This window comes from Lepidochelys kempii, chromosome 8 (genome assembly GCF_965140285.1).
Source record: "Lepidochelys kempii isolate rLepKem1 chromosome 8, rLepKem1.hap1, whole genome shotgun sequence".
Classification (NCBI taxonomy): domain Eukaryota; kingdom Metazoa; phylum Chordata; order Testudines; family Cheloniidae; genus Lepidochelys; species Lepidochelys kempii.
Window position 1 is genome coordinate 84,883,658 of NC_136387.1, and position 13,762 is coordinate 84,897,419.

The 13,762-nt window shown below is 42.0% G+C and overlaps 1 protein-coding gene across 2 annotated transcripts in view; it reads left to right on the top strand.

The window, feature by feature from the left end:
• Positions 1–5,414: 5,414 nt before the first annotated feature.
• The window catches only part of ERICH3 (glutamate rich 3), a 64,831-nt gene continuing 56,483 nt past the window's right edge, over positions 5,415–13,762 (top strand). For both annotated transcript variants that reach the window (XM_078854108.1, XM_073357330.1), the window contains exon 1: positions 5,415–6,170. In XM_078854108.1, the coding sequence (XP_078710234.1) occupies positions 5,575–6,170 (596 nt within the window). In that variant the 5' untranslated portion in view covers positions 5,415–5,574. The remainder of the gene's footprint in view (positions 6,171–13,762) is intronic.

Here is a 13,762-nt window from a genome sequence, read left to right on the forward strand (position 1 = left end):
ACTGCCAGACACTAATAAGAGAAGCTGTGTTTTAAGATAAGGCTTACTTTCAATTTTATCCCCATTCCAATGGTTTCTATATTTTAGGATGTCTGTTACTTCTCTCTTATTCTGTTGCCTAGCTAAAACTTTTGTAGAAAATTATTACTATTAAAAAGGTTATTGTAGCGTCACAGGTCTTCAGTTGCTCCAGTTCCCCGCCCCCATACACTGCTCACTTACTCCATTTTGTTTACTGTGTATGGTCAGGAACCTGTGCGAAATCTCTGTTTAAAAGCAGATGAATTGCTTATCCCAGTGTTCAGAGTAGCAGCCATGTTAGTCTGTATTCGCAAAAAGAAAAGGTACTCCTTTTCTTTTTGCTTATCCCAGTGTATCCTTTCCTTGCTCTTGAAAGTAACCTCCATAGAACAACTGTTACTCACCCATTTTCTCTAAAGAACTCGGATGTCTTTTGTTTCTTTTCAAGGCTAAAGTATCTGAGAATGAATACAAAGGGCTTAATTCAATCTAAGACTGGTGTGCCCAACACATGTGTAACTCCACTGACTTCAGGAGTTGCTCCTGATTTAAACCAATGTGAGAGCTAAATCAGTCCTGCAATATGAAGCTGAATCCTGAGGCATTCACTGTAAAACTTGTGAATCATGGTTGCCAGCTCCCTTCAGGTTGAATAGGACAAAGTTGAAGAGTCCAGGTTTTTGTTACTGGTTAACGTGGACAACAAAGAAATTCCTTGTATGGTTTTTGATAGATGACTAGAATGGCATGAGGAATTAGTAGGGGGAAGGTATACGTTTACTTCTGATAAAATATGTAAACATGTTAACAAATTAGGTGTTTGCTTCAGGCTCCTGGTACAGTTTGGGCAATCCTGACTTCAGGCCTTTGTCCATAAATCAACTAACAGATGAGTAATGGTTAAGAGAAGGCATGTGTTAGAAAATGGCATTAGAAAATTGTGAGTTCATATTGGTCAGCAGTAATATCTCCTGACATAAAGCTCCACATCACAACAGACTATTGGTGTGAACGTCAAACTATGCAAACACATCTCTGCCTGCCTGAGCTCTGATATGCCCATCGCTGAGGTAGTGAGTCAACAATACTAAGAAGAAAAGGAGTACTTGTGGCACCTTAGAGACTAACCAATTTATTTGAGCATAAGCTTTTGTGAGCTACAGCTCACTTCATCGGATGAAGTTGCATCCGATGAAGTGAGCTGAGCTGTAGCTCACGAAAGCTTATGCTCAAATAAATTGGTTAGTCTCTAAGGTGCCACAAGTACTCCTTTTCTTTTTGTGAATACAGACTAACACAGCTGTTACTCTGAAACCTAACAATTAGGAAAGATGTACTCCAGTGAGGATTCTCTGAAGACATTAAACACATGCACTGTTGCTGATACTAAGCTGAATTCTGTCTAGGTCCAGGTAGGTAGCCACAACCTTCTCTGGGAGGCTTTTATTTAGTACACTTTTATTTTTTGATCCCTTGCTGTCTTCTGTGTTAAAAAGTTCCTTGGCACCTCATCCTCATGTCATATAAAATAAATGAATATATAACATACAAAGCAGTTTCCAGTTTATTTTTTCCTGACTTTTGATGTGACTGAAAAATTAATGAAAAAAAGATAAAATATAGTCTGACTTATGTCTTCTCTTCCCCTAGGCTTGTGTTTTCAGGCTTTTCACCATCTGGTCCCCTACCTCCATCAGCAGAGCTACATTGTGGCTTTTCTATGGTAAATAGCTTGATATATTACTCTTATTTTAGGTGCAGATCACTAGGGTGGTACAGGCATATTTCTCCTGATCCAGTTGTTTTGAGGCAAAAATTGCAGTATGCCAGCCTAACTGCCAGAGTAGCCCTGCCAAAAGCTGCTTCCCAGATGGCGCTCTCAGAAGTGAAATATAATGATCATGTTATAAAAGCGAAGCTGTTGCTTGGACTATGGCTTCTTGTTGCAGCCGCAATTGCACGGAGCCAAGATTGCACATCCACAAGACAGGACAGCCTTAAGTTAAGCACTCATGATGAAGGAAGGGTGAGGGTCAGTTGTGGGGGTAATGGCGGTGAAATAAACATGGTTGTACTTTATTTTTGATCTGATAGTCTTCATCCTGGTGTTTCCCTCTCCTACTGTGGAGCCAGTGGGCATACAGAAACTGTACCAATTTAACAAAATCTGTTTCTAAATCAAATTAGTTAAATTTGTGCAACGGTCTTCTATGGACACAATCATTTTAACAGTGAATGAAATTAATTTTAGCTTAATTTAGTCTTTACCAAATATTCCCATTGACTTCAAAGGGATTTGGATGAGGCCCTTAAAAGAGTGCAAACATACACTAAAAGATGAGGAGAAAGCATGCAGCAGCGGCTTCACTGCAAATATAGCTGATGTTAAGGAAGTTTGGGTGTAGGTTGGTGGATGTTAGAAAAGCCAAGGCACAAAACGAGATTAAACTGGCTAGAGACATAAAGGGTTAAAAAAAACAAAACAAAACAAAACCCTACAAATATATTAGAAGCAAGAGGAAGATCAAGGATAGGGTAGGCCTGTTACTCAGTGTGGTGGGGGAGGCGGGAGGAAACTAACAGAAAATGTGGAAATGGCAGAAGTGCTAAATGACTTTGTTTCAGTTTTCACCAAAAGAGTTAGTAGCAATTGGCTGTCTAACACAGTGAATGCCAGTGAAAAGGCGAATCAGAGGCTAAAATAGGAAATAAGTTAAAAATTACTTAGACAAGTTAGGTGTTTTCAAGTCACAAGAGCCCCACTTTCCTCAGATCCCAATGAGGAATACACTAAGAAACTGCACCATCTACTCAGGACACTCCCTGCACTAACACAGGAACAATCAACATACCCTTAGAGCCCTGACCAGGGCTATTGTATCTACTACCCAAGATCCACAAAGCCTGAAATCCTGGATGCCCCATCATCTCGGTCATTGGCACTCTCACTGAAGGACTGTCCGGATATGTGGACTTTCTACTCAGACCCTAAGCTGATGGTGTCAAATTTCCACTACATGCATCTGACGAAGTGGGTATTCACCCACAAAAGCTTATGCTCCAATACGTCTGTTAGTCTATAAGGTGCTATAGGACTCTGCCGCTTTTACAGATCCAGCCTAACAGGCTACCACTCTGATATAAGAGCCCCATCAAATACCTAGAATACTCAAGAAGCTGACTGAGGAGATACATGAGCCAATAGTGCTTATCTTCAAAAAGTCACGGAAGATGGGAGAGATTCTAGAGGACCAGAAAAGAACAAATGTAGTGCCAATTTATAAAAGGAAATACAGGTAACCCGGGAAATACAGACCAATCATCTTAACTTCATTATGCCAAAAGATAATGGAGCAAATAATTATGCAATCAGTGTGCAATCACCTAGAAGATAATAAGGTGATAAGTAACAGTCAGCATGGATTTGTCAAGAATAAATCATGTCAAACCAATCTGATAGCTTTCTTTGACAGGATAACAAGCCTCATGGGCAGGGGAAGCAGTAGATGTTGTATATCTTGACTTTAGTAAGGCTTTTGATACTATCTCACGTGACCTCATAAACAATCTAGGGAAATACAATCTAGATGGAGCTTCTATAAGGTGGGTGTATAACTGGTTGGAAAACCGTTCCCCGAGAGTAGTTATCAGTGGTTCACAATCAAGCTGGAAGGGCATATTGAGGAGGGTCCCACAGCAATCAGTTCTGGGTCTGGTTCTGTTCAATATATTCATCAGTGATTTAGATAATGGCATAGAGAGTATACCTATAAAGTTTGTGGACAATACCAAGCTGGGAGAGGTTGCAAGTGCTTTGGAGGATAGGATCAAAATTCAAAATGATCTGGACAAACTGGATAAATGGTCTGAAGTAAATAAGATGAAATTCTATAAGGACAAATGCAAATTACTCCACTTAGGAAGGGACAATTAGCTGCACACATACAAAATGGGAAATGACTGCCTAGGAAGGAGCCTGAAAGGGATCTGGGGGTCCTAGTGAATCACAAGCTAAATATGAGTCAACACTTTTGCAAAAAGAGTGATCATTCTTGGATGTATTAGCAGGAGTGCTGTAAGCAAGACACAAGAAGTAATTCTTCCACTCTACTCAATGCTGATTAAGCCTCAACTGAAGTATTGTATCCAATTCTGGGTGCCACATTTCAGGAAAGATGTGGACAAAGTGGAGAAAGTCCAGAGAAGAACAACAAAAATGATTAAAGGTCTAGAAAACATGACCTCAGAGGGAAGATTGAAAAAAATTGGGTTTGTTTCGTGTGGAGAAGACTGAGTGGGGACATAACAGGTTTTAAGTACATAAAAGGTTGTTACAAGGAGGAGGGAGAAAAATTGTTCTCATTCTCTGAGGCTAGGACAAAACACAATGGGCTTAAATTGCAGCAAGGGCAATTTAGGTTGGGCATTAAGAAAAACTTCCTAACTGTCCAGATAGCTAACCACTGGAATAAATTGCTAGGGAGCTTGTGAAGATGGAGATTCAAGAGCAGGTTAGACAAATGCCTCTCAGGGATGGTTTAATTCTTAGTCCTGCCTTAGTGCAGGGGACTAGACTAGATGGCCTCTTGAGGTCCATTCCAGACCTATGATTCTATGTTGCAAGGTTGTGTGGATTTGGTAGGGCACTATGGGATTGGGGTGAGAGGCTACCAGACCTACTCTCTCCTTTGCTCCAGTGCATTCTAATTCTATTGCTAGTCCAGAGAATCAGAGACTTCTAGGCTACTCGTAGTAGGGTATTTATGGAGACAGCACAGAGACCTAATGTGACCCAATATTTGTATGGATTAAGTCTATGATCTAGCAAGGCTCTTATGCACAATTTTAAGCATGTGAGTAGTCCCATGTGCTTAAAGTTAAGCAAGTGCGGAAGAGTATTGCTGTATCAGCACCTTAGATTCTCTGACATATCTGGTTTGAAGCAGGATTTCCATTGACTCTATCAATTCAGGTAAGCAAGATACTTTAATGGAGATTAGATTGTAGTGCCTGCCAAATGACATCTAGGCTCTTGTCCACCTACTTAAGAGCCTCTGCTATCAATTCAGTGGGGGGCAGAGAGCTGCACCTAATGTATATAGATCAGAATGTGTTGCCTATCATGGGAAATCATAGAAGGTGTAGCCCCCAAAGAAGAGGTCCCAGTACCTCCTGTCAGCTCGCTCTGTTTACTCTGTGGTGCCTGATCATTTTGGTTAAAGAAAAATCCTAAATAGCTGGAATTGTACAGAACCAGGCACCTCCAACCGCCTTCCTTAAAACCTGAGAGCTACCTCCCCATCCTCATTTACTGCTGTCTGGCTGCCTCCCCTTCCCGACGGTCTGACCCTTGCTGAGCATTATGACTCGCGTGATCTGTAGGACACAGAGAACTCCCAATGATGCCCATGACGTGTGAACGCCTGAGGGCCAGGACTGCCTCATCTTATATGACTGGAAAGCTTTATACCAAGGGCGGGCAGTACAAATCAGTACTAATAGCCCAGCTGACTGCTTGGATCAAGAGGAGGTGCCGCCCCGGTGAAGGTCAAAATGATCAAGGAGTCACACTTAGGACAGAGCCCATGTTACTCCTCTGCATTTATTGCCCGCCCGGTGTTTGAGCTCTGCCGGGCACCGTGCTGTGAAATCCGGGGCGCTGGAGCCATTTTTGCCAGCCGCAGTATCTCAACGCTTCCGCCAATGGTCCCTGGCGGCCGCTCAAAGAGGAGAGAGAGCCCTGGGTCTGTGCGTGCCCGGGTCCGGTTACGGGAGCCTGGGGAACCCGCCTGCAACACAGCACGAGTGGCAGCCCGGCGGGGCCCTGGGAGAGAGGAGAGCCATTGGGCTAAGCTCGCCTTTCTGCCCGCCCCCTCCAAAGCATCACCACGTGGTCCTCCCCTAGCAACCGGAGGGGATGTCTTGGTACAGGCAGAAGGCTCGGCAAGCGGAGGCCGGAGGGGTGTTGGCTGGGTTGGGGTGTTTGCGTTAGGGAGGTGTGAGGCGCAGCTGACCGCACTCTCTAGCGTGAGCGGTGACAGCTGCCTCCTCCTAAGCACCCGGCCAGTAGCACAGCGATCTGCAGCTCACTTTACATTTCCTGCACGGTCCAAAAGGCATCCTGCAAAAATGAGTCACCCTCACCCTGGGTAAGTGAGAACTGAAGTTTCCAGCTATGAAGCCAGGGGGTTGGGCCAGCTGTGCCTCCACTGGCTGGGGAAGCCGAAGGTGGCAGGTTAATTAACGAAGAAGGGTTGTGGGCCGATGCTCAATGGAAGGAAAACGGTTTTCAAGCACACCAATGTACCTTTCCGATTATTCTTTGCTGAAGATTCTGAAGCCCTTTATGTTTTAAGATGTAATTTGCTTTTAAATAAAGAATTCTCACAAGCAGTGGCCGTCTCAGGCATCAGACCCTCAGTCACAGGAGTTGGTGGCCGCAGGATAATGTCTGCATGGAAAATTAGAATTAGAAAAAAGTGCTAGTTGGGAGAGCCAGGGCTAACCTATTGCACCCATTCTCCTGGAGTGCTGCAGTGAGAAGGAGAGTGGGATAATTTAATATTAAAAAGCTGGATCGACACTAGGGCTTCTATATCTTTGTTCTTTAGGTTTACTTGTTTGAACAGAGATTTTGACTCTCTTGGGGTCTCTTATTGTTGCTTAACCATTGCTACCTCTTACTAAAGAACAACTGCAGTCCTTAATAGAAAAGGAGAGGAAAAAAAAAAAAAAGACCCAAACCAATAATAGGAATCCAGTATTCTCAAATTCCCTTCTGTGTTACACAGTGGAATGTACCTTAGGTTAGTTCCCCACACCCCCCAACTCTGGGTAACATCAGAAATACAAATAGTAGGCAGCTACATCATAACTTATTTTACAAATAATTTAAATATGCTCTTTCCTTCTAATAGTATCTGTTATACATTTTAAAGAGTTGAACAGCCTAGTTAAAATCAGTTGATGTTCCTCATGTTTGAAATAAGACTCTAATCTTTGTTTATGGTTATTTGGCTTTCTAATTAATTTTATGGGAATAATGGAATAAAATTCAGTGAAGCAAACAACCTGAAAGAATTTAGGGCCTGATCTTGCATTCAGATTTAGACAAAACTCCCAATAACTTTAGTGGTTAATAATATATACACAGCACTCTATCCTGCAATAATCTATGCAATTGAATAAGTTAACTCAGGAGTGCAGGCATCATTGAAGTCAAGGAGACTGCTCACATGAATTAAAATTACTCTGCTTTATAAACCTTTGTAGAACTAAGCCCTTACCTGGCATTTCTATCTAGAGCTCATGCATAGTTTCAAAGCTCTTTGCAAAGGTGGGTAAGTATTCCTATTTTATGTACGGGGAAAAAGATACACGGAGAGGTTAATGCCAATGTTGTCGAAAGCATCCCCTATTTTGGGTCCCTCAGTTTTTGGGTGTGCAGCTTGAGACACCTAGGCCTGATTTTGAAGATACACACAGCTCCTGTTGAAATCAATGGGAGCTGCAGGTATTCTGGACCTCTGCAAATCAGGCCCTATTTGTTGAAGTGACTTGCTCAAGATCTCAGTACAAATTAATAGCAGAGCTGGCATTAGAACCCAGATTGCTGAATTCCCATTCCTGTACCTGTCCACTGGACCTGCTGTAAAAGGTGTAACTAGAACATGTTTTTAAATTACCACCAAACTCTTTGAAAACATTTGTATCCTGTATTTATGAATCTGTGGTTTGTACAGTTGATAGGCTATAAGCAAAAATGTCTGAAACCCCCTTGTTTTTGGAGGGTTGTGTGGCATGAGTTATTGCACAAGGGATTCTTGTTATTACAACCGGTGTCTATTGTAATTAGGGCTACAGACAAATGAATGACTCAGTCATGGCTGTCTTAATATATTTCTCAAAATACTTGTGAAATAGTCTGATTAGACTGGCTATTCATCTGTTTGGTGAAAACAGTGAACATTACAGCACTGAATAATTAAGATTAGTGACTATAATTTAGGGAAAATATACTTAATAAATGAAGGCATTTTCAACAAGAACAATATGAATGGAAAAATCTTTAATGTATTCTGTCATTATCAAAACCACAACTCCTTAATGAAACAGGGCTGCATTATGAAATTTCAAAAGCTAGTATTCAAATATTTATATGTAAAGCTTATTTAGTAAGTAAGGGTCTGATCCACAGCCAGCTAAAGTCAGTGGAAAGGCTCCAATGGATATCAGTGGGCTTTGTATCAGATCTGAAGACCTTGCCTTGCGCTTGCAAACATTTAAGTAGGGTACGTAAATTTACTCATGTGAGTAGTCACACTGATTTCACATTGACTCCATGGAGTTATCATGTGAATAAAGGTATGCATGTTTTTAAGTATTTGCAGGATTGGGGCAAAGTGATTAACCACCTGCCTGTTGACTTCAGTGGGTTTTGGATCAGCAAACCAACATGTTACAGCCAGTGTTTAAAGTGGTCTTTAAAAAGTGTGTGTGTGGGGTGGGATGTCTATCATTTCCTGCAAAAGTAAAAAGCAACATCACATCTGTTCTGCTTCTCCAGCCCCCACATTAATTCTACGCCCCTCCCTCAAGCCTCCCCTCTGCTCCTCCCACAGCTCCTAATGTTCTTTACTCTCCTCTCTTGGTGTGAGTGGGGTGTAGCAGGGTCTCCTCTCCCTCTGCCCAGGCCTGGTGTAGCAGAGTGGGAGGAGCAAACCTATTGCTTACAACAGGGGCGGCCAGCCCATAGCTCCGGAGCCACATGTGGCTCTTCAGAAGTTAATATGCGGTTCCTTGGATAGGCGCTGACTCCGGGGCTGGAGCTACATGCGCTAACTTTCCAATGTGCTGGGGGGTGCTCACTGCTCAACCCCTGGCTCTGCCACAGGCCCCACCCCCACTCTACCCCTTTCTGCCCCCTCCGCTGAGCCTACAGTGCCCTCACTCCTCGCTCCCCCACCCACGAAACAGCTGATCAGGAGGTGCAGGAAGGGAGGGGGAAGTGCTGATCGGGGGGCTGCTGTTGGGTGGGAGGCACTGGAAGCGGGGTGGGGGAGCTGATGTGAGGTCTGCTGACCTATTACTGTTGCTCTTTGGCAATGTACCTTGGTAAATTCTGGCTCCTTCTCAGGTTCAGGTTGGCCACCCCTGGCTTACAGGAAGGGAGAAGCTGCTGGACTCTTTCTGCTGTCTCCTCCAACTCCCCCACCTGTGAGAACAGCTTTGCCTACTGAGGAGAGCAGGAGACAGCACTACCTGCAACAGCACTGGTTGGCTGCTCTTCCCCACAAGATAGGACAACGGGGAAAGAAGCAAGTCACAAGGGTTTTACTCCCCAGGCAGGGATGAAATGTATACCCCTCAGCAACGTTGTTCATGATTTTATAGATTTCTATCATATCCCCCCACCCCCATCATTTCTTTGTTCTAAGATGAACAGCCCCAGTCTTTTTAATCTCGCCTTGTATGGAAGCTGTTCCATCCCCTTTTGCATTTTTGTTGCCCTTTTCTGCATCTTTTCCAGTTCTAATATCTCTTTTGAGATGGGGTGATCAGAGCTGCACACAGTAGTCAAGGGGAGGGTGTACCATGGATTTATATAGCAGTGTTATGATTTTTTCTGTCTTATTATCTATCCCTTTCCTAATCATTCTTAACATTGGTAGCTTTTTTGACTGCTGTTGCACATTGAGCGAATATTTTCGGAGATCTATCCACAATGACTCTACGATCTTTGTCTTGAGTGGTAACAGCTAATTTGGACCCCATCATTTTGTGTGTATATTGTTGGAATTATTTTTTTTCCACTGTGCATTACTTCACACTTACCAATATTGAATTTAATCTGCAACTTTGTTGCCCAGTGTAGTGAGATCCCTTTGTAACTCTTCACAATCAGCTTTGGACTTAACTATCTTGTGTAATTTTGTATCATTTGCAAGTGTGGCCATCTCACTGTTTCCCCCTTTTCCAGATCATTTATGACCCTGGTCCTCTGAAGCAGGCTGCTGCTGAGATACTGCCTTAGGGCATTTTGGCTAGGGACAGGTGAAGAGAGAATCTCCCCAGCAAAGCAAAATAACAATTCATCTATGGGGTTTCAGAGTTATTTCACAAGATTCTTTTTCAACAGATGATCCCTTCCCCACCCCAAAAATAGAACCCAACCCCATCTCAATCACTGGTCACATTTCCTTCATGTAGCTTAAGTTCATAAACACCAAATGATATAACCATCTTTAAATATACAACAATATGATCAAGGCAGCTGTTCTGACTCTGGAGTGCCTTGTCCTGGCTCATAGACAGCAAAATCTATTTCTCTGTGTAGGATGAGAGTAGCCCAGCTCTGTGTTGGGTAATAAGGCTCAGCCGCACATGATTATCTCAGATCAGGCAGACACTCCCAGCTGGGACTCTGAAATTCTCTGCTGCTGGGATTTAACATCAGATTTTCCTTCGGCAAAAAAGCAGCCCCCAAAAGCATACCTCTGGTTTGGCAGGGCCTCCTGTGCCAAGGGACATTGCGACTAGGGACATGATGGCTGCAGAGCTTCCTTAGGGGGATGACAAGATTCCATTTCAGGCCTGATTCTACAAAACCTTACTCACTTGAGAAGTCCTGACCTCCCCAAGAAGTAGCTCACAAATCACTTCAGTGGGACTTCTTGTAGGAGTCAGGGCTGTAGGATTTGGCTCTCTTGTGTTGCAGAGTGTTGAGTAAGCTGTTGGTGGCTGATAATTAATGCATAAAGATAACATACTTCTCTTAGATTTCTTCTGTTTGCAAGATAAATAAGAATGGGGAGAGTCCCTGTATATCACCAGCTGGAAATAATGCAAGATTCCATAGCTTATTAAAATTTTTATTAAAGCTGAGAATGCATCTCCATCATGGCTAGAACTGTTTGTTCTCATTATGGTTTAAGTGGAAAAGTGGCAATAAACTGCAATTGTACAATATAAAGCAGGAATTGTAATGCCCAGTGACTCTACCAATCAATAAATAAGGCATTGATGCTCTCTTAGTCTGTTTCTTTGGTGGAATATCACTAACTTAATTACACCATGAACAATTAACGGTGGAGATTTGATTTATAAAAATAACATTAGAGGCCTACACAGACTTTGTTCAGATACACTTATGAATCAATACATATGGTCATAAAATCATTACTACAGAGACAACATTGTTTGTTTGTCTCTGAGCTACAGTACATAATACATTGTAAACTGGTAAACACCAGATATTGCTGAAAAATATCTGGCACTGATGTTGCAAATGAAAACCTTGTAGAGTAGAATATTCCAAGTGAACAATCCCTTAATTCGCTAAATGCTCAGTGGTGTGGTGGTTTAACCAGGCTGTGCTGGGTGGCTGGGTGAAAATGACATGGTTCTATTGAGTACCCCAAGGCAGTAAAAGAAACTTATCTGAAGTCATGTGCAATATGAATGAGCAGCACGTACTCTGGTATTTGAATAATTTAAGTCCCCACTGCCACTGAGAGAATTATTGCAGGGTATTTTGGAGAGCTGCAAACTTTGTTAGCCTGATAAATAATTTTTAAAAAAGGCAAAATTCTGTGTGTTGGTTTTTATACAATGTACTTGTAGCTGTGTCGGTCCCAGGATATTAGAGAGACAAGGTGGGTGTTGGTTTCTAGGCTTTTGTCCAGTCTGAGTATTTGTACTTTATTAATTTATTACTTAATGGAAAGAAGGAGAGATGGCTCCAGTGACAGTAATTCATTTGCTTTAACAGGCTGTTAAGATATTATCCTAGCCGTGTAAATGATACCAAAGTGTGAGTGGTAAGCAAATGAAATGATGCATATCCTGGATGATGTAAGGCCAAGCTGTCTGTTATAGGCATTTTCCCCGGCCTTCAAACAACTTTGCTGGAAATGGAGCATGTTAGCAAATTTCTTGAGTTTACTCTAGGCCAGATTGTGTATGGTCCCTGCACAGGTATACAAAAGTGTGGAGAGGGTATATGATTTTTATGACCATTTTTATTAATTGGAAAGTATATGTGAACAAGGTCTGTGTAGACCTCTAACATTATTTTGATACATCAAATCTTCATGGTTAATTTTTCACAGTGTAATAAAGTTAGTGACATTGCATCAAATAAACAGATCAAGAGAGCATCAATGCCTTATTTATTGATTGCTAGAATCACTGGGAATTTTTTGAAATTTTTGTCTAAACATTTTAAATTTTTTTTTCAAATTCTACAAGCTCTAATTCCTTATAATAAGCAAAATAAAACACTATTTACATTAAATTGTATTTGTACATTGAAAAAGTACAGTAAAGTAGGCCAGGGGTTTTCCATGTTTACTGTCTCTCAGTGACGCCACAGCAAAAAGTTCTTTGTCCTGAGTATTATTCCACGACTGGAAGTTAGTTAACAAGTTAACTCATGATGCATGAGCCAGAAAATAATCCAGCTCAATCTCCTGTTTATATTTTGCAGTGCTAACAAGAATCACAAGTAAAATAAAAGAAAACAAAAAACCCTTGCTCAGCAAAGTGAGCAGAGATGACTCTGAATATGTGCAGATCTCTCCCATGGTACTTCAAATAGGAGGTGCTGGCTGTAGTGCATTTACCCATAATTTCCTTTCTGTTAGGCAGCATCCTCTGTCAGTTATTTGCCTGGCTGCTATTTGCCACTGTACTTCAGTGGTTCTGCAGGCAGATAGGGACAAATTCATAGCTGTGAAGGTTCTTTTCTCAGTGGAGTCACTGAGGTGCTGCCACACAAAGTGGGAGGAAATGGAACTTGGAAATTGCAGGGATAGCGCATGGCCTCTGTGATATGAAGTCCTACTCGTTGGGGCATGTTGCTTTGCAGGGAGCCCCAAGTGATTAGGAGCATGGCCACAAGACCTTCCCTGCACTGATCCTCTGCTGCTTCCTTCCCTGGTTGTGTTGGTTGCATGAGGCCTGAATTGTGGCTACTCTTGGACACAGGATAAAAACCTATATGGATCTTTCTGGAATGGCAAAGCTAAGCCTTCTGTAGTAAATACCTGAAAAATGAATGCAAATATATGGTGGTCTAATTTCCTAGCGTGGATGCCTTAATAGGATATTCATCTCCTGTCTTTCAGCACCCAAATAGGCATTTACACATTAATTGCCTAACTACTGACCTGAATGTTGACATGTGGGATTTGGGCATTCTAATTTGGCCAATAGAGAGATTACAAATCAAAAATAAATACAGAATGAAACAGTGAGACCAATGAACTGGAGAAAAAATAGATATAGCAAGTAACATAGCACATATGAAATAGCAAAGAAAAGGGAACTATTCATAAAATTTCAAGAGGAGATGGGCTTTTGAGCTTTTTAAGTCATAGTAATAACAAGCTAGGTGAATATACTTGTAGCAGAAGACGAGTGATACTGTCTTGTTTGTTGTGTCTCTGTCACAGATTGTTCACTTCTGCTCGATTTTCTGCATCTAACCTATGCACTTTGTCACCCGAAGCTCCTTTATGGAGGACATTTATATGTAGTTTCTTAAATAGCTTGGTCTTTGGGATGTGGCCTTTAAAACATAACAACAGCAAACACACTACCGTCTCCTTCCCCACAATATTTAGGAGTACAGGGACTCAGGAATTGCTATACTAGATCAGATCACTGGGCCATCTCATTCAGTATCCTGTCTCTGACAGTGGCCAATACAAAGGGCTTCACAGGAGGAAATCCTACTGTA